Genomic DNA, 21,826 nt, shown 5'->3' with positions numbered 1-21,826 from the left:
AATATTATTTATGGTAAGAATGCTGCTAGCAATTTAATATTTAACGAAGTTTAACAAACACGTAATTACAGGAAATCAGCTGATTATACAACAAGTCGTTGCATCACTTTCAGTGGCAATGAAAATACACGAAAACATAACCTCTCTAAAAAGTTATCAGTAGTGATTGTTAGTAATTAAATCCAGATTGATAGTAATTAAAAAACGGTCGTAGGTAAAGTAGTGTACGCAACTCGCGTTAATAGTCTTTACGACACTCGTAGAAGTTTTTAAGGCACTCGCCAAGGCTCGTGCCTTAAATTTTCTACTCGTGTCGTAAAGACTCACTTAACGCAATCGTTGCGTAAACTACTATATCTTGACACATCGTTTGTAAAAATCTGTCCATTACATAACGGAGGAGTAGTGTTTCGTAGAAATCGCCTTCACGTATTATTTTATAAGGATTGAGATTTGTCTTTATAATCAAAGGTAATACAAATTACTGTTTTCAATAGTAGATTTTAAATTACTGAATAATTTTCTTCTGTATTCAGAGAAACTAGTTAACAACCTAACATGTCATACAAGAGACAATAGTACTTTCAAATTTAATTAATTACATTAGGAGTGTAAGATCTTCTAAAAAGATTAATTCTTCCTTATACTAATACTAATTTACATATACTAATTTGGTTGAAAGTGTAGTATCGATTTCCACACATTTCAGCTCCTTCTTTTTGGGTTTTATTTGTTCGCTCACACAACTAAAACTATAGCCTTCTTAAGTAAGTACTTGGCTTATTAAAAGTCCTACAAACATTTAATCTATGATGTTGATTATATAGGCTCAAGTTAGTCAAGTTCCTTGAATCCTAAACAAATAAGTGCAATAATTATTTGTTCAGGATACAAGGAACTTGACTAACTTGTCACTCCAAAAATATAATTATTTCTAGTGTAAACGATTAAGAGTTTCGACACTTTCAAGTTGATATACATAACCTATAAGAAAAACTCAAGTTTAAAATTTACAGTAATACGCGTGTAAGACTTGTGATGTAACGCAGACGAAAAGTTTGTAAACCACTCTTCAAAGACACAGAGAAAGTGACTCCAATATTTCCATATCCGGTCCTAGGTAAGTGATAATCCGGTCAGGCAAGGAGAAAGGTCAAACAAAAACACCAGATCGTTTGAATTATACAATGGACTGAGAAAACATCATACCTGCATGCATGGATCTAAATTTGTGTAGGATCGTTTAGTTATTGGTTCATTGGAACATTGCTCATAATTCTTTCATGATTTAAACTGAACCATTCGTAGGAATACTAAGGGATTTAATTTAGGGGATGGAATTTTACTAAATACATCAATTAACATTCCAAAATACTGACCAGTGTTATTATTAGCAGCAAGAAATTCCACTTTCTGTCTATTTGTTGGGTAAAAGTGTTATTGTCAAGTAGTGTGTTGAAGTAGGTTCTATTTACGTTGAATATTAATTTGTGTGTGCAATTCATTTAATTTAACTGTTTACAGTAGTTCGCGATGAATTTCAGCTTCAGTAGCAAAATAAACTTTTAGCTCTAGATAAAAGTTATATATTAAATTGAGGTAAAATATTAATATTGAACCAATAAGGAACGAAGGTTTAGATTGACGAAAACTATTGTGCTGATTTGTGCAAAAATATTAATGTTTAAGGGGGTTCAAAAGCTAAAAGTAGAAGAACTATAAAACTAGTATTGTTGTTTTGATACCTCATATTGAAGCTTTACCGTAATCCTACTAAAGTTCCCATCTTATGCTTATAATATCTGACTATAGAAATATTTGGGTGTAACTTTAGAATGCTTGTTTTCCATCTGTCATATTTGATATTGTTGTTATTGAAATAATTTTATTATTAAAACACATAGAAACATAGGGTGGGCATTAATTTTCCCAACTAACTTGGGTAAGGTAGTCGGGTATTCCTGAATTGCTCCAACTACTCCAGGGAGCCACCCGATACGTTCCTTAACTAAGCCAAGTCTTTTACTGCATAATCGAGAAGGTTAGGTCAGGTTAGGATGGTTAGATTAGGTTAGGTTAGATTATGATGACACGTAAACAAGGACATTCCGTTTTCTGGCAACTCCTTTTTGTGACCCTTTGAAGGATTGTAACAATTAAGGAACTCTTTAGCTCAATTAATCCACGACTGTAAAAGCCATCTAACTAAAAATTCCCATCCATTTTGTTAAATGCTGAAAAGCCACCTTGAACTAATCCAATCGAAGTTTTCACAAACTATTTCGCCAACAATTTAACAAATACGGTTCAATCCGTGAAATCGGCAAGGTCCTAGAAAGTGAAATTTCATTAAGTCAGTTAAGAGTGGCCGTGACAATATAACAGTACAAGCAGACGGTTAAGGTAAACAGCTGGAGCTGATCACAGTAAACAGCTGATTGTTGCGGCGGGAGACGGTGAAAGTGGCGGGAAGGGAAGCGGCGGATACAGATCAAGGTCTTTGTACGGTCAACTCGTCTTATGTAATTGTGTTAACCTTTCCAGGAGCGCCCCACCCGCATACACACACGTTCTGGCTCACCCTTCTCGCGGGTAAGCGGTAGGATTTGGCGGGTAAATAGTAAATACAAGAACATAACGTGTTTATCGGAAATCAGTGGGGACTAAACAAATATCTTCAAAATTCTTGTACAAACTATTAATGTAGGAGTTTTGTGGTTCTTTGAAATTATGATAATAGCCCTACTTAGATTCAAAATGTACGTTGTAAATTTATCACCTATATCGTCATTAAAACTGTAGATAAGTTCTAAATTTGAAGTTCGATCCGAATTATACAGAGGGTGTTATGCTATGAACTTCATCTATTTTCTTGGCTTCCAATTTTTATATCACATGTCCATTCTGTGTATAGTCGTTTAACTAAAGAACGCATTCCAGTTATAAAATATTCCTTATACTTTGGTTTTATGATCTAAAAGTAAAGCAACGAATCTTCTCTGAAATAAAAATATTCCATCAATATTAGCCTACACAAACCCCTTAGTCCAGTCAATAAAGGGATTGTAGAGGACATGGAGAGGGGGAATTTTTTTTTCTGCGGGAATGTGTTCGGGTAGTTAGAAGATAAAAATACCAAAAGTCCCCGCCCCTGGCCCTGCTGCTTCAGCGGGGGGAGGGAGGGAAAGACCCAATCTTTTAGTTTTTTACTTCTACACTGAAAACCGTGCATCGTACGGAAAAAATGTAAATTACAAAAAGAAAGATGATAAAATTTTCTACAAGAATGGTTATATTAATTTATTACGTATATGCATTAGTTTAAAAGATATTCTCAAAATAATATAGAAATTCTTAAATAAATTGATTTTTCACGCGTTTTTTGTTAAATAAGTTTATATAATCCATTAGCCTGTTGTTGTTTCACATCTATCAGGATAGAAAACAGGTTTTTGAACACCTATGTAACATAATATATCAATCGTATATATTGTGTTAAAAATAGTTTATATAAATTTAAATAAGTTACATATATTTGTCATGGAAACAAGTAATTTTGGCATAATTATTACATTAAAAATTAAAAAGATTGTGTTTGTAGCTATTTTGTCCAGGTTTATTTATATGAATTACCGAAACCAAGACTTAATATTATTGTTCATGGTCTGGCTCACTTGGGACGAGAGGGTCCGACTTCTGTCCCAAAAACTGGTGCCATCTGGAACTGAAAACCACCATCTAGGACATTTGCATCATTCAATTCTTGTTGATTATACTCAATATTGGCTATCAAAGTGAGAATTCGGCGTAGGCCTGTATATTCTTCATCTTCCTCATTCATCAGAATGGGCATTTCATGTAAAAAGATCCCTTAGCAGTTCTGGCATAACGGAGAACACTTATTGGACATTTTCTTGCATGCACAAATTGCACATCTGGTACTGTTATAATCTTGAGTACATTTGCAAAAAACATGGTTAAGGGATTAACTGTTCCTGGTTACTATAATTTTGGTGTCTTTGTTCAAATGAATATCTTACTGACTAGAGGCGGTCCCTGGGGGGGGGGAGTTCTGATTAGAAACTATCTTTGTATATGCTATTGTATAGTTGAAATTTATTAATCCAGTGCAATTAGGTTATGACCCGGACAAAATTGATAACAGGCTGAAAATTGGTGGAAATGTTCAAAACAATGTCCTGAGTGGCCCACACAAAGTCCCAAGAAATCCCAGTTGAGGAACGGCCGCCATTTTGAAAAAAAACTGCCGCCATCTTGGAATTTAGATTTCATGCTGTATCTTTTGAAGTAATTGTCCGAAAGACCTTATTTATGTCTCAAATTAAACGTTTTGGGCTCATGTATGAGGGTAATGTATAATTAAAGAGTTTATTATGTTCTAAGCATAAATATTATTTATATTAACCTCAAAATATCTATAATAATGATATAGATACGGTTATTTCCCCCCTTTTATACGAATTGTGGATATTTATTGGCATGCAAGGTGGATGCGATACTCCCTGGTGTGGATTAACGTCCGCACGGGTGAGTACTATGACTATCCGCAGTACTTTCCTGATAATTAGACCAATTCGTAATTACCAAGGCAAAAATGTGGTTCAGATTCCACTATAAACTGTAGGTCCCTTAGTTCCCATTAGCTGTATGGGCTATTAATTAACAGCTGTGTCTAAGGAATAAGTCGGTCTTAGTCACTAACAAGACTACAAGATCGCGCCACTCATCCTACACTCATCTCCATTCACACTTGGCTTAAAATACCGACTTTGTATGGTTGCCATTTCATAGAACAGTATTAACAGTATAGATATTGAGTCTGATGAACAAGAATTGGATTATGGAGAGATCATGAACAATAGTATTAAGTCTTGGTTTCGGTAGTTCATATAAATAAACCTGGACAAAATAGCTACAAACACAATCTTTTTAATTTTTAATGTAATAATTTTGCCAAAATTACTTGTTTCCATGACAAATATATGTAACTTATTTAAATTTACATTTACAACTATTTTTAACACAATATATACGATTGATATATTATATTATATAGGTTAGTGTTCAAAAACCTGTTTTCTATCCTGATTGATGTGAAACAACAACAGGCTAATGGATTATATAAACTTATTTAACAAAAAACGCGTGAAAAATCAATTTATTTAAGAATTTCTACATTATTTTGAGAATATCTTTTAAACTAATGCATATACGTAATAAATTAATATAACCATTCTTGTAGAAAATTTTATCATCTTTCTTTTTGTAATTTACATTTTTCCCGTACGATGCACGGTTTTCAGTGTAGAAGTAAAAAACTAAAAAATGGGGTCTTTCCCCCCCTCCCCCCGCTGAAGCAGCAGGGCCAGGGGCGGGGACTTTTGGTATTTTTATCTTCTAACTACCCCGAACACATTCCCACAGAAAAAAAATTTCCCCCTCTCCATGTCCTCTACACCCCCCTTTTGAGCATTCATTGACTGGACTACCTATTTTATATGATACAATAATACGAGAGACAGCTTGCACTGAAGGTCTGTAGAGTTTTTTTTTTTTATCTGAGCAGTTGAAAACCACAAGGAGTAATTCTTGAAATGTAGTTGATTTAAAAAGTTCCAACTCGAGACTGGAATACCTATAACTAAGTGGGTGTGCATATAACATAGAGTTATATCCAAAATTGCCCTTTGTTCAAAGTTAAGAGATTGAGCTTGTTACAATATCGTGAAATTTATCTCCAACCTGTAGTGCAAAAATATATTTTTGCAATGTGAATGAAAAATTAAATGGTTAGTTTGTTTTACGTGATTATGAAACGTTATTTTATTTTGCACACACTAAAATTGTACAAAACCAAAACATGCGTTTCCTAATACACCATAAAAACTATTATGGCCCTCTTTCAAAAACCGTGGCAATAGCAGTTTGGTCTAGTGGAACCATTAGTCACATGTGACCTGGCTTCGTGACTTCGTGACGTGACCTATGTGACCTCGCAACCGAGCGAAACTTAGAGGTCACGTGACCCGACCTTGTGTTTCACGCTGGCTAGCGTCAGAATTCCCATAACGACTTCTGTTGGGCAACTTGTAGAAACGTGGAGGCTGAGCTCCAGTATTTGTTATCGATGCATTTATTTTGCAAAATGTGGTTGATTGAGTTTAATTAATTATGTTTAATGTTTATGTTTAATTAATTATTAATTATGTTATGTTTCCAATGAACGTTTCCCCATTAAAATAGAATATAGAGATTGAGTTCAAAATACACTTATCCCCACACTTATGTGTTTTAGTCCATGCTTATTAGCATATTCACATAGTTACTTTCTTTGCGTCAAGAGGGGGGGGGGAGCCTATTAAATGTCTGGGAAAAGATAATTTAAAGACAACACATCTTCATCCACTTTCCTCAAACCATGTTTACACGTTGTTCATCAATTAAAGAGCATCGGACTAATGGATACTCGTTTTGGGGCTGTTATAATTAATGGTCTGTAGATGATGGTGTCTAGTAATTATGGGTATTTTAAACACATTTCTAATAATCACACATATTTCATATAAGAACCATTATGGCTTTAACCACTTTAACGTAAATTATGTTTAATACTTTTTACGAAATAAAATTCATAAGTAAGTAATTGAATTTTTGAGTAGCTGGTAGAAGAGAAGAGTTTTAAATACAGAGGACGTACTTCTAGTTACGTTTTTTAGTATTTTTGACACCAATTAGAGATTTATTTGAACCCTGACCTATGTTATAGAAGACCAGCGCTCTGACCACTATACCATCCGTGGATCAGACATGCGTAATTTTGCCGTCATTGCTTTTTTTACATCGATATAAGACTAGTGTCGGTGTTGTGTAAGGCTAGCTAATTCTTAAAATCTTATGGATTTTAGTTGAGAGAGTTATCCAAAAGATAAAAAAACCTCTTCGCATGATAGACCAATTTTACTTATTTTCTTGCATAGATAAAACCGTAGAATTACATAAAAAACCTACTATCATACAATATTATTAACCAATTAAAATTTTACAACAAGACTAGACTCTAGGTCTAGCCAAAATGCATCTACGTAAATTTCAACCAAAAATATTATTGGTTGAACATGAAACAAAGGTTTTTTTACTTGACCTTCTAGGTTTAAGCTAAAGCCTCCTTCCTGCCCCCCTAAACCTGGAAGCTCCCTTGACAACCGGGACGCCACTACCAAGATCTCCAAAGTTGATAAACACTGCGGAAACAGCTGATTGTGTTCACGGTGTTGCCGAGGAGGTATGCGAGGGAGAGAGGAACATGTGGTTATATGGGCCGGTGATTAGAAATGCTCTCCCTACTCTAACAGAACGAAGACTGGCGTTGAGAAAACACTGGGCATCTGGGCTTGGCAAATGTTTGAAGTCGCATATTGATCAAATATATCTACTGGGACCTGTGGGATATACATAGGGGACAATTAACCTTCAAGACGTTGAAGTTATAATGTCTCTATGAGGCAACGAAACCAGCTAAGAGAAAAGATTATACACAAGATAATAGTTGATTTGTATTATGGGGAAAGGAAAAGTGGATGAAAAGTATAGAACATCTGAGAACCCTAGATGTACCAAACTGGAAAGAACTATTTCCAGAGAAGGTCAGTTGAAGACAAATAATTGTTGCTTGACCTCATACCCATAGTAGCCCAAGAACTTGTTACACATCTTCTGTCACAGTTCATTTTATACTGTGTTGTTTATTTTAAAATACTGTATAACCAACTCCGAACTTTAGATTCATTTATAGGTTTCAAACCAAACACCGGTATTCTATTCTTGTCTTAGCTCTGGGTTGCCTTGCCCTCATACAATTTACTTTCATTCCCCACCCACATTCACAGTTACGTACGAGAGCAACGCACGACAACAGACAAAGGCTGAGATTTTATCACCACTAAGTAGATAGCCAGTATATCTAGCTCTCTACATAATCAGGTATCGCTGTTTGTGAATTATCAGCTGACTTTTGTGAAAGGTTTAGTAGTGTGGAGGATACAGTGTTGGTAGTAGTGTTTAGGACACGGTGTTGGTATACTAAAGTAGTTTGTAGGATTCAATGTTACCTCAAAATTTCCTCCTCAAACTTGTTTGGTCCTTCATGGTGACATTGATAAATCAATTCATAATGAAATGAAGTGAATCAAAAGATAATTAAGATAAAGGTCACACATTGATTTCTCATAAATCCAGTCTATATCTCATTAATTATGTGAATGGACGTGTAATTTCACTGAACGAACATCTTCTTGTTTTCAATATCGCGTGACCATCTAGCGTGATGTTTAAAAATTGCGTGCCCATGTTGCTTAGAGATAACTCAATTAAATGATAAAATAAGTAGCACTTAATTGATATTGTATTGTATATTGTTTGTTTCGGTTTATATTTCTCCATAACCAACGCTTCAGGCTGTTCAGAACTTACTATTCTTTTATTTGTTAATAATTTGCATGAGTCAATGTAAGTCACATTAAGTGTTTTAAGTTATATTGGTTAGGTTAGCTATGGTTACTTAATCCATAAAAACCTAACCTAAATGTCCACATAAATTTTGTATTGAACCCTTCTTAGTTTTTGACAAATGGTGACGTGACCCTTCGTAGTAAGCTTAAGAGATTTATTCCAGTGATTCGTTTCCATGGAAACAGTTTGAAATTCTGATACTTCTATGCGCTTTGGTTATTTTTTATAACTTTACTACTGTCACTATCACACGTGGTTAACAGACATTTAAAGTAGAATAATTCCTCATATTGACAAGTTGATTAATTCTATAATGAGATAATTTATCGTATTAAGTCTGAAGTTCTATAATCACCGGTAAATGATTTTTTATTATCTTAAAGGGGGTTTTCATATTTTTTTTGCCCATCACAAAAAAGCTGTTAGTGTTACGTTTGGCCTTAATGATCCTAAACTATAAAGAAGAAAACATGCTAAAATACTTAAAATGGTTTAAAAACAATATTTACACACATCTATTCCACTTTTGTTTGTTTTGGCTAACAGAACAATGTGAGAGGTTTCCACAAGGCCACTCGCACCCGCATATCTATTTATAACGCTCGCTAAACACTGACAAATCAGTCTTGAACAATCATCAGCTAAAACCGGCTCAGCAGCATAGTGTCTGCAGTAACCAGTAACAGTACCTATAGTGGCCGTGACTTCAACCCTGCAGCGGCGAAATGTGCATATAACCTCAAGGAGGACTGCTATCGGGTCAAATTCCTCTGCGATTTATAAGAACAATATCGGTCTCCTTGAAATGTTAGAATTGTGTTGTTGAGATTTTAAATGCCTATCGTGAAGGTTTCAGTTCAGATTTTGGATATGATATTGGGATAATATTATATGGAAGCGTAAGAATTATGTTTATGAATTTAGATTACTTATTTCGAGGGTTGTTTAAGGTGAGAATAAGGTGTAACTTCACTAAACTTGTAGGTAATTTGTGTTTTTAGTCACTTTTTATTTAATCGCTTCATTAGGACGGTAGAAAATATGTGTATTTAATAATAATACAAATAGAGAGGGGTATAACTTATTATGGGGTAAGATGGTCTTTATATCATTACGCACTAAAATAGTTAGTTTCTTTAGACTTTTATTAGGCTCGGTGATCAACGAAAGCTGTTTCTAAAGCCTAAAACTATCAAAAACTACATTGACTTCTCATGATCGCAGTGACCTTCTGATCTGTAAACGATACTTAACTTCTCAGCAATCCCGCAATTTGTAAAAGGGTAAGTATTCCAATTTCCAATGGTGATGCCATTGATTATTGTATATTGAAGGTGACACCTACATAAGCTAAAAGGGCATTGCTCGTCACAAATACCTAGGTACCATTGATTAAATCCATAGCGAATATCATTAAGACCAACAACATGACGCTTTTCATACCGCACACGAGACTGGTAAAGTTTGTTTCACAGCTGGTCTTCGACTAATGAGGCCCATTCATTACAGAGATTAGTTCCAGAGATCGGTCCTTGGCTCCAGCTCCAGAGATGAACTTTCTCCAGGGACGTGGTCATCCAGGTGGTCCCAGGGGATCTCCCGAAGATGATGAGGGACTTCCTGCTTCCTGAAGAAACTACAGAGCATCTTCGAGATTGTAGTTACTTTGAAGATTACAGGGAAACGTGTTTGTCTTCCTCAAACTGTTGTTGTAAAAGGTTAGAAAGGGGAAATTTGGAGTGGCTGTAAGTTAACATGCATGTGTCAATTAATAAAAATCAGGTACCGTAGTTATAAAGAAAGATAATGTAGCCCTTGTCTTAAAAAAAGTTGGTTCTATTCCATCTAGGCTGTCTAGTTGAGCTACCGGAAATGTTCAAAAAATACAATCGTTCAATAGATTACTGTCTTGAGCTAAATGGCTATGAATTAAAAGGCGCCTGTAACTAATTGTTCCTAATGCTGTTATTTTAGCCCTGCTTCTCGAAATAAGAATACCAGCACTAATATAATACTTTACAGTACTGATCCACATCTGTGCGTAGATTACAAATGAATTTCCCCACAATTTTTTAGGGGAAAGAAGGACTCTCCTACATACTCCATTTCAAGGTTGCATTATTGTTGAAAGGTTTGATAGCAAGAAATCTCACAATTATGACGACTGTTTTACCTTTTACTTCCATCATTCATCACTCTTTCGTCTTTCAAATTCACTTTTATTTACATTCAGGCTTAGACCCAGCTGTTTTCAATTGTTGGGTATCTTTTCAAAAGAGCACTGCGGCTTTCAAATCACCAACCAAAGAAAAAGTTATCCTGTTGTTAAGTAATTCAACACAAATATATCCAACATTTATTAATTTCGTACTTAAAAATGTCTCCTCCTTCATCAGGTCAAAGCTGTAGAGTGCAAAGTAGACGATTGCCCGGGGCATGAATGGCATAATGCACTATCAACAGTTTCGCAAGTGTCCTATTGACGGCCACACTATTATATCAGTGGATGTCACGGTCGTCAGCAGGGAGTCATTGATACAGACCTGACAGGGTCGAGGCCACTCACGACATACACTGAAGCTGATGAGCTACTTGGGAGAACACTGAGCAGTTAGGTAGGTGGGAATGTAAAGTGATAAAAGATGGGGACCTAACAGAAGAATATATTTCCAGGTCAGTAATAAAATGTATTAATTTTAAGATTTAACTGATTGAATTAGGTTCCGTGAAAGCGTAACTGGTTTTGAAGTTAGATCACGGAACTTAAAGAAGTTCCGTCAACCTTAATAAAGGTTCTTCTTTGTTAACTACTTTCTATCTTATTATTGGAACTGAACAGTCTGACTAGACACGGCGGTTAGCGGTTCAGTTCCACAGTTTATTTGTACAGCAAGACCGTGCGTGGTTGTGGAGCAGTCAGAGGTTCTACCATCACAATGTATCATATACTTGACTATCACATTGAGCACTAGGAACTGCCCTAGTCATACATCTGACTAGACACATCACATTAGCGGTCCAGTTCCACAGTTCCTTTGTACAGGAAGGCCGTGTGTGGATGTGGACCAGTCGGATGTTCTAACATCACAATGTATCATATACTTGACTATCACAGTGTCTACAGCACTAGGAACTGTACTAGTCATACATCTGACTAGACACATCACATTAGTGGTTCAGTTCCACAGTTCCTTTGTACAGGAAGACCGTGTGTGGATGTGGACCAGTCGGATGTTCTAACATCACAATGTATCATATACTTGACTATCACAGTGTCTACAGCACTAGGAACTGTACTAGTCATACATCTGACTAGACACATCACATTAGTGGTTCAGTTCCACAGTTCCTTTGTACAGGAAGACCGTGTGTGGATGTGGATCAGTCGGGTGTTCTAACATCACAATGTATCATATACTTGACTATCACAGTGTCTACAGCACTAGGAACTGTACTAGTCATACATCTGACTAGACACATCACATTAGTGGTTCAGTTCCACAGTTCCTTTGTACAGGAAGACCGTGTGTGGATGTGGATCAGTCGGGTGTTCTAACATCACAATGTATCATATACTTGACTATCACAGTGTCTACATCACTAGGAACTGTACAAGTCATACATCTGACTAGACACATCACATTAGCGGTCCAGTTCCACAGTTCCTTTGTACAGGAAGGCCGTGTGTGGATGTGGACCAGTCGGATGTTCTAACATCACAATGTATCATATACTTGACTATCACAGTGTCTACAGCACTAGGAACTGTACTAGTCATACATCTGACTAGACACATCACATTAGCGGTCCAGTTCCACAGTTCCTTTGTACAGGAAGGCCGTGTGTGGATGTGGACCAGTCGGATGTTCTAACATCACAATGTATCATATACTTGACTATCACAGTGTCTACAGCACTAGGAACTGTACTAGTCATACATCTGACTAGACACATCACATTAGCGGTCCAGTTCCACAGTTCCTTTGTACAGGAAGGCCGTGTGTGGATGTGGACCAGTCGGATGTTCTAACATCACAATGTATCATATACTTGACTATCACAGTGTCTACAGCACTAGGAACTGTACTAGTCATACATCTGACTAGACACATCACATTAGTGGTTCAGTTCCACAGTTCCTTTGTACAGGAAGACCGTGTGTGGATGTGGATCAGTCGGGTGTTCTAACATCACAATGTATCATATACTTGACTATCACAGTGTCTACATCACTAGGAACTGTACAAGTCATACATCTGACTAGACACATCACATTAGTGGTTCAGTTCCACAGTTCCTTTGTACAGGAAGACCGTGTGTGGATGTGGACCAGTCGGATGTTCTAACATCACAATGTATCATATACTTGACTATCACAGTGTCTACATCACTAGGAACTGTACAAGTCATACGTCTGACTAGACACATCACATTAGTGGTTCAGTTCCACAGTTCCTTTGTACAGGAAGACCGTGTGTGGATGTGGACCAGTCGGATGTTCTACTATCACAATGTATCATATACTTGACTATCACAGTGTCTACATCACTAGGAACTGTACAAGTCATACGTCTGACTAGACACATCCCATTAGTGGTTCAGTTCCACAGTTCCTTTGTACAGGAAGACCGTGTGTGGATGTGGACCAGTCGGATGTTCTAACATCACAATGTATCATATACTTGACTATCACAGTGTCTACATCACTAGGAACTGTACAAGTCATACGTCTGACTAGACACATCCCATTAGTGGTTCAGTTCCACAGTTCCTTTGTACAGGAAGGCCGTGTGTGGATGTGGACCAGTCGGATGTTCTAACATCACAATGTATCATATACTTGACTATCACAGTGTCTACATCACTAGGAACTGTACAAGTCATACGTCTGACTAGACACATCCCATTAGTGGTTCAGTTCCACAGTTCCTTTGTACAGGAAGACCGTGTGCGGATGTGGACTAGTCGGATGTTCTACCATCACAATGTAGCATATACTTGACTATCACAGTGTCTACAACACTAGGAACTGTACTAGTCATACATCTGACTAGACACATCACATTAGTGGTTCAGTTCCACAGTTCCTTTGTACAGGAAGACCGTGTGTGGATGTGGACCAGTCGGATGTTCTACTATCACAATGTATCGTATACTTGACTATCACAGTGTCTACAGCACTAGGAACTGTACTAGTCATACATCTGACTAGACACATCACATTAGTGGTCCAGTTCCACAGTTCCTTTGTACAGGAAGACCGTGGGTAGATGTGGACCAGTCGGATGTTCTAACATCACAATGTATCATATACTTGACTATCACAGTATCTACAGCACTAGTAACTGTACTAGACATACATCTGACTAGACACATCGCATTAGTGGTTCAGTTCCACAGTTCCTTTGTACAGGAAGACCGTGTGTGGATGTGGACCAGTCGGGTGTTCTACCATCACAATGTATCATATACTTGACTATCACAGTGTCTACAGCACTAGGAACAGTACTAGTCATACATCTGACTAGACACATCACATTAGTGGTCCAGTTCCACAGTTCCTTTGTACAGGAAGACCGTGTGTGGATGTGGACCAGTCGGATGCTCTACCATCACCATGTATCATATACTAGACTATCACAGTATCTACAGCACTAGGAACTGTACTAGTCATACATCTGACTAGACACATCACATTAGCGGTCCAGTTCCACAGTTCCTTTGTACAGGAAGACCGTGGGTGGATGTGGACCAGTCGATGGTTCTTCCAACTCAATGTATCATGTACTTGACTATCACAGTGTCTACAGCACTAGGAACTGTACTAGTCATACATCTGACTAGACACATCACATTAGTGGTCCAGTTCCACAGTTCCTTTGTACAGGAAGACCGTGGGTGGATGTGGACCAGTCGATGGTTCTTCCAACTCAATGTATCATGTACTTGACTATCACAGTGTCTACAGCACTAGGAACTGTACTAGTCATACATCTTACTAGACACATCACATTAGCGGTTCAGTTCCACAGTTCCTTTCTACATGAAGACCGTGTGTGGATGTGGATCAGTCGGGTGTTCTACCAACGCAATGTATCATATTATGCTTGACTAGTCATATATCTGACTAGACACATCACATTAGTGGTTCAGTTCCACAGTTCCTTTGTACAGGAAGACCGTGTGTGGATGTGGACCAGTCGGATGTTCTACTATCACAATGTATCATATACTTGACTATCACAGTGTCTACAGCACTAGGAACTGTACTAGACATACATCTGACTAGACACATCCCATTAGTGGTTCAGTTCCACAGTTCCTTTGTACAGGAAGACCGTGTGTGGATGTGGACCAGTCGGATGTTCTACTATCACAATGTATCATATACTTGACTATCACAGTGTCTACAGCACTAGGAACTGTACTAGACATACATCTGACTAGACACATCCCATTAGTGGTTCAGTTCCACAGTTCCTTTGTACAGGAAGACCGTGTGTGGATGTGGACCAGTCGGATGTTCTACCACTTTCGCTCTTCGGTAACTCTTGCGTCATCCCTTCATTTTCCCCATCCACTTTGATAGCACCTGAGCAATCGCATCGACTCATCATCCACAAGATATATAGCGCAATCTTTATCTTGTACGCAATCGTAACCTATGGTGATTCGATTTGGGATTAGGTCAGACGTTCCAACTGCCTTTTGTTTGGTAATCCCGGAAAGGTGTTGGATTTTATTGTGGCTGTATGAACGAAATTTCGTGATACTTTTTTTTCAATGAATCAAAAGTTCGCGCAAAAGTACACAAAAAGTTTATGTAAAAAAACCTAAAATACAGGAGGGTAAAGTGCAATAGATATGACACGATTATAATGGTATAATGTATATTTATGTTCAATTTTAAATTATGGTCTCTTAGATGCTCAAGAGTTTCAAAACCCTCATCAATCTTCGTAAATAACCGAAATATTTATCCTTTAGAGATGGAAGTAATTTCTCTTAAATACATTTCTCCCTCTACTAAACCCACTTAAGCTTCAAATCCATTAATTTTAGGTTGGAATTTCCTTTACCAACAACAAGGAAGCTCCCCTAATACACCAACAACAATTAAATACAAAATATACTCTATGAATCGCATATGCAATCATTATATTTTCTTGTATAGTTACCAAGTTATCAAACATAGCTAATCGTTAGAAACACTGGTACTGTACCGATAAACACATGAAAAGTTGTCAATTAAGATAGTGACGCCACCCAGATGCGTATTTTTTAAAACCCGCATATGAGAGAAGGATGAGTGTAGAATAGAGTGAGATGAACAATGTAGCTTTTGTTACTGACTAGAATCAGCTGTTTCTTAGCCAGGATCATTTCATTTAAAGCCCAATCATGAGGAACAGCTGTTTCAAACCATCAACAAGCTACTCGATCGAACCGGTGATCTTTTGATTGTAGGCGAGCACTATAACTACTTACAACCCAGCCACACGAATCTGCTCCTGAGTTAAAAGAAGAAAGACAAAGGTATAGCAAAAGGCACGTTTTCAACAAGTAACCGTTAGTTACTAAACTCATGCAAACTTTCAACGTATATTAGACGTGTGCTAGCCTATCTCATGTCATATCAACAATGGTAAAGCCTTGGAGTTTTGCTTATCTTGATCGAGTAAGTCCGTGGCCGAGTTTTTAAATTAGTCGAAACAAGAGACAGACTCTGGTACAACGGGACAAGACCTTTCACCACAAACGTACCTGTTCTCCCCACAACCATGTGTTTCATTTAATGTTATAGTTTCAATTCATAACTTTGTTCCCCTTTCAAAGTGAGGCCTTTCTAGGTTAGCAGATTTAAAAAAATAATATTCTTGGGGAAATAAAAAAGTTGGGTTGTTAAGTGTTTTTCTGATAATCTGAAAGTCTAGTTCAACCCCACAGAAAAAGCTTGTCGCTTATAGTTGGAACTTAACCCAGCTGTTCTAGATCGTTGGACTTTTAATGAGGCAAAAAGACATCACAACCGGCTAAAAACAGATAATGTTGCTATGTTGTTTATTCGTATTTAAAAAAAGATATACACAAATGCGTCCCTGAGGTGATATAGTGCAATCTTCGGCTAAATTCAATCTACTTTAATGATACAGTGTATTTAATTAAAAAACCACTTGAAAAAATAAATGTTTGTATCCTAAATGATGTTTAAATTAAAACAGTAATGAGGGGCTGATAATTGTTAGTCCATAGTCAATCAGTCAATAATTTACGTAGACAACGTGTTTTACAAAAAATATTCAAAATTTAAAAGTTGTACAGTAACGTATGTGAAATGCCTCTTGGACTCGTGTATTTAAACCGCTCATAGCAATAGAAATTTAAAACATTTTAGTCCCTGAATTTTATTTTCAATGCCTGCCTTTAAGAAAATGCACTTTTAGTATTTTACTTTTCCTTGAAAGTACCAATAAATGCAGTCTGTATATCTAAAACTTACATACTTAAAAATGTAAAAATACATAGTTATTTTCTATCCAAGCATAGTAAGGGCCACCCAACCCTTTCTTACACTTACATGGAAAATTATTGAAACTGTATCCTAAATAAGTTAATACAAATCTTGTATATTTTGAATTTTCTTTTATTCTAACATAATTATGCGAAGATTTTGCAAAACGTGGCCAATGTCACTATTAGCCTACTTCACCATGTGTTGGCGTCATATGATGACGTCATCTAAATTATAAAACAATTACAGGACACATGGATTAAACAACAAAACGCCTCTCGTGGGATACGTCAATTCAAACCTAAACCTTGGCATAGAAGCTACCCAGGGATTTTCAGATTAATATTTTAGAGAAGTGTAAGCAATAACGTGGTATATACATGATGGGAATCAGAAAAAAATATTGATATATTACCTACCTACTTAAAACCATACAAAAATATTTTCTATAAAATGCATAAGTAATTTTTGGAACATCTTGACTAGCATTATAGATTATAGTGCTGTTATAAGGTGAAAATATATATCCCAACACTACTCGAACTATTTAATACACTTTTACAGTTATAATTTGCAAATGAAAATTGTAGATATGAGAAACAAGGTTGACAAGTAGATTGTAATTTTAGAGTAAAGGGGTTTAAGAGCAAAATGAACGGAAGAGAGAAAATATTAGATGAAGAAAATATGGAGGTATGGAAGTAACGACACCAGAATATTTGCAAAATCCTTCGGGGTTTTACAATAAATAAATAAACTTTATATTGGCTATCAATTTTGCTTAGTCACTTGCCAGCATTAATCCAAATTAGGAGTTAAGAGAACAAACAATAATTTTGGTAGTATTAAAATTAATCTCAAAATCAATTACTCTTTTGAAGTTGTTTATTGTTTGAAACCAAAATGTAAGAAACGGAATAATAATGACTTGTCAAAATCTTTTCAAGACTTGACCACAGTTGTTTTATATTTTTTAAGCAGCCCATGATTAATATGAAGGGAGATTCCTTCTGGCTATAAAATTAATTTAGAAAACAATCTCAACAAAAGATTTAATCAAAGATCTTCTCTCGCCTGAAGTGCCGCTCTGGTTAGGGCGTTGCCCTCCTGTGATCACCATGCTAGGAGTACCATAGGTTGGAAATTGTTGAGGTAAGTCGTTAATAGCTCTTAGACTACACATCGAGAATTTACACTGTGCAGTGGACAAATGGGATCGAATTGTAGTTATTAAATTCCAATTGCAGCATGTCACTTGACTTACAGTTAGTATACATTCAGTATAATTGAACTAATACCCCGGATTTGTAATTGATCCATTTAGCCATGACTTAAATGACATTTCATCTATTATATCTAAATGATGTCTAAGGATTACAGTAATGGGTATGATTTGGTTTTAGAACTCGAAACTGGGTATTAAATTATTATATTTAAGTTCTTCGACTAAAATACCTCTTTGATTAGAATCACAGTTCGTTTATGAATCAAACGTAATCGTTGCCTGTATTATTTTATGTGAACCTATTAAAAATGGCATTGGCAACATATCAAAACATATAAAGTAGAGTCAAAATATTTAATGGATATCTAAACATGTTTTATAGTTTGACTATATTACGTAGTGGCAATCGTTTTGACCAAACAAGGTACTAAGTAAATACTTCACTGTGTAAAATGCAGAATCAATTTCTCAAGCTCAATAACGAAAGACGTTTCTTCAAAAACTGCAATATGTAAACCAAAAACATTACAAATAATTCTAACTCCAAATTCTCTACGAAAAAATCACAACCTCTTATCAATATAGATATTTTAACTGCTATTAAATTCTTACCGATAAAATGGTAGCGCAGCAGGCAAATACAGACTTCATGATGCCAGAATATGGTTTGAACACATAATCCAATTTAGTCACTATTCACTGTCACTGTCACTGACGTTTAAATCACTAGGGCAACAGTGACGTCATATCTCTAGAAATGACAGCACCATTTCCTGCAGGGATGAATGAATGTTTTCCTGAAGAGGGCAACAAGATTAAATAATTTCCCTGATTCATCATGCGTGATATACTAAACAAATCATTAAAATGATAGCTACGAGAAATATTTTTTATGCTACTACTTTGCATCTGTGTTTAGTGCTATTTTAAAAATAATTGTTTAATGTGTGCATTAATTTACTTGACGACATGTCTTTTTTTTGTGTTGATACAAAGTTAAGTTTGAAATTGTGTTTAATTAAAAAATAAACATATAAGTGATAAACGTTTAGGATAAATCTTAGTTTTCATCAACACTGATTTATACCAAGTAAACATATTACACTGCATTTATTTTTGAGAACTATACAAGTAATTTGGACTTGTGACAGTTTCGTAAAATCAAAGAAAAACTACTTATAGTTAAAGCTCTCAATTAATCAGTCAATCACGTCCGACTCAACCTAGTTGCGCACTCCATACGCAGCAAACAATTTGGCAGCGCCTTGTAACGCGCGTCAACCCACTTCACGTTCGACGCTTTTGTTATGATCAAACCACAGCTGTGTATGCCGGTCAGAAGAGGCACGACAAGACTTTCACACCTCCCGCACACGATTAGGGGACTGGGGAACCGGGGAATTGAACCTGTAACCATAGGAACAAAGGACCAGAACTATTCACAAGTGCAATACCGTATAGATTGAAAAATAAACGGTATCAGCAATCAGACACAAACTTTCACCCATTAGCTTGTCAACAACCTTTAACATGGTTAAGACAGTATTTAACAGTTGTTTGACAGGAATTATTAATGCACTAGTTGAATAGTTGTACTATTTTGTTTAAAATTATAAGGACCATAACAAACGAATTTCAATCAGAACCAGGTTTTTTTATATTCATTGTTTCGTTTTTTCATGGGTTTTTATGGAAAAATATCATAAGTTCCAATAACTTTTGAACAGTATTTTTTACAGCAATGGGGTGCTACACTATGTATTTAACAATTAGATCATCACTTACTAATTTCTATCAAAAACGGCTTTTTACGAAATCCGATTTTCTCTTATTTTTTGGGGAAAATAACACGAGTTACAATAGCCTTTGAACAGTAATTTGTACAGGATTTCTACCATTTTGTTCACAATTGTACAACAACTCAATACAACAATATACTCAATTTGTATCAAAATAGTTCAGGCCATTTTCGAGAAAATTCGATTTTTCCGGGTTTTTGTGTGCTTTTATGGAGAAATCACCATTAAAAATCAAAATTAAAAAAAACTTAGAGATACCATGGGTTAGTACCTACATACCAAATTTAATAAAAATCTAACAACAGGTGTTGTCTGTAGCTCTTTCCACATCCAGACATACAGACAGACATACAGACACACGGACAGACATCACTTTGAAAACCACCTTTTTTGGTTCAGGGGGCCCAAAACGGATATATCCATTCAAAACTCAAACAATACTTTCTCTATGTACTATGTAGGGGGAGAAAGTAAAAATGAATTGAGGGAATCGGACTGAAAGAGTAGTCAATAAAAAACTAGGAACTGAACCGGATACTGAGATATTTCCTTTAAGGTGAGGTGGTTGAACGCTGAAGAGTCTAACAGTCAAACAACGAATGTTCATACTGAATTTGGCTACCGTAACCTGAGGAACATCAAAGCCCGCTAGTGTGTCACAACAAAGTAGACACGTTTAAATGTGAGGTGAAACATTAGGAAATCACACATTGAGGAGCCTGGAACAGGAATAGTGGACCAGGACTGATGAAATTATCATTGGTCACACATGAAAATGTGTGTGGATTACAAAACTAGATCGGATGGTTTTCAGTAAGGAACGGTGGAAACGAACTTCAGACATCGGGTCAGAGTAAAAAACCGGAACCACAAATAGGACCAAATTGTAATAAGGAAGTAGTCTTCGAGGTTAGAATGTGAACTCAGATTCTCTGTGGTGGTAATCCAAAAAACGAAGGGAACGAACATCGGATGAGACATAATCCATGAAACCACTCGTGGGACTAGAATGCATTATCCGGTACAGAATTCTTCAGTAGATAAGTGTAATCGTACCTGAGGACAGAAGGGACGAATTAGGTCATCAGAACAGAAGAATGGTCCACGAAACCACACATGTATGTGTAAAGAGTATGTTTATAGCAGAATGTCACTATAGATAGAAGTAAACCATGAACATCGGACCAAAGGGTCCACCCAGCCCACGAAAGTACGCACAGCATAAGAATGTATGTTGGAAGTCTTCTCTAGATCAAAGTTTTCAGACCCTATGCAACGAATGAAACGAACTTAGAATATCGACTCAGAGGGATGATCTACGAAACTACAGATGGAACTAGATTGTTTTAAGGGGTCTACACTATATCAAGATAATCAGAATCTGAAGAATTATACTGACGGAATGATTTTCAGAACCCCACATAGAACTAGAATTTGGTTGTCATCACTCGATATGGGAAACTAGGAACGAAGGAAATGAACTGATACCGTATCCTCACTTGGAACTAGAACGTTTTACGGAAGTCTTTACCAGATAAGGCCATCAGCATCTTGCGGACATAGGATCAGAGGAATGGGCACCGGAACAGGACCGGGAACTGGAGTATGTTTACCGGAAGTCCACACACCCGATCGGCATTACCCAACCGTGCTTTCTCTGGTAGTTATATTCGGTCTTGGCGAAGAGCAAACGAGGTTATGCCCGATTAGGTTTTAGCACATTCAGCGGAAGTTCTAATAGTTCTGAGGAAGTGGCGGTTT

The 21,826-nt window shown here is 36.5% G+C and overlaps 1 protein-coding gene across 2 annotated transcripts in view; it reads right to left on the bottom strand.

Annotated features, from left to right (window-relative positions):
- LOC128987699 (uncharacterized) overlaps positions 1-21,826 on the bottom strand; it is a 49,850-nt gene that overhangs the window by 18,640 nt on the left and 9,384 nt on the right. The window contains exon 2 of one of the 2 annotated variants that reach the window (XM_054408689.1): positions 18,879-19,063. The exons of the other annotated variant lie outside the window; for it this stretch is intronic. Within the exon in view, the coding sequence (XP_054264664.1) occupies positions 18,879-18,917 (39 nt within the window). The 5' untranslated portion in view covers positions 18,918-19,063. The remainder of the gene's footprint in view (positions 1-18,878; positions 19,064-21,826) is intronic. 2 annotated transcript variants of the gene reach the window in all.

This window comes from Macrosteles quadrilineatus, unplaced genomic scaffold (genome assembly GCF_028750875.1).
Source record: "Macrosteles quadrilineatus isolate MER2022 unplaced genomic scaffold, UCM_ALF_1.0 Scaffold_2__2_contigs__length_208266976, whole genome shotgun sequence".
Lineage (NCBI taxonomy): Eukaryota > Metazoa > Arthropoda > Insecta > Hemiptera > Cicadellidae > Macrosteles > Macrosteles quadrilineatus.
The sequence above is the reverse complement of the archived record's forward strand: the minus strand, read 5'-3'. Positions and strand labels throughout refer to the sequence as shown.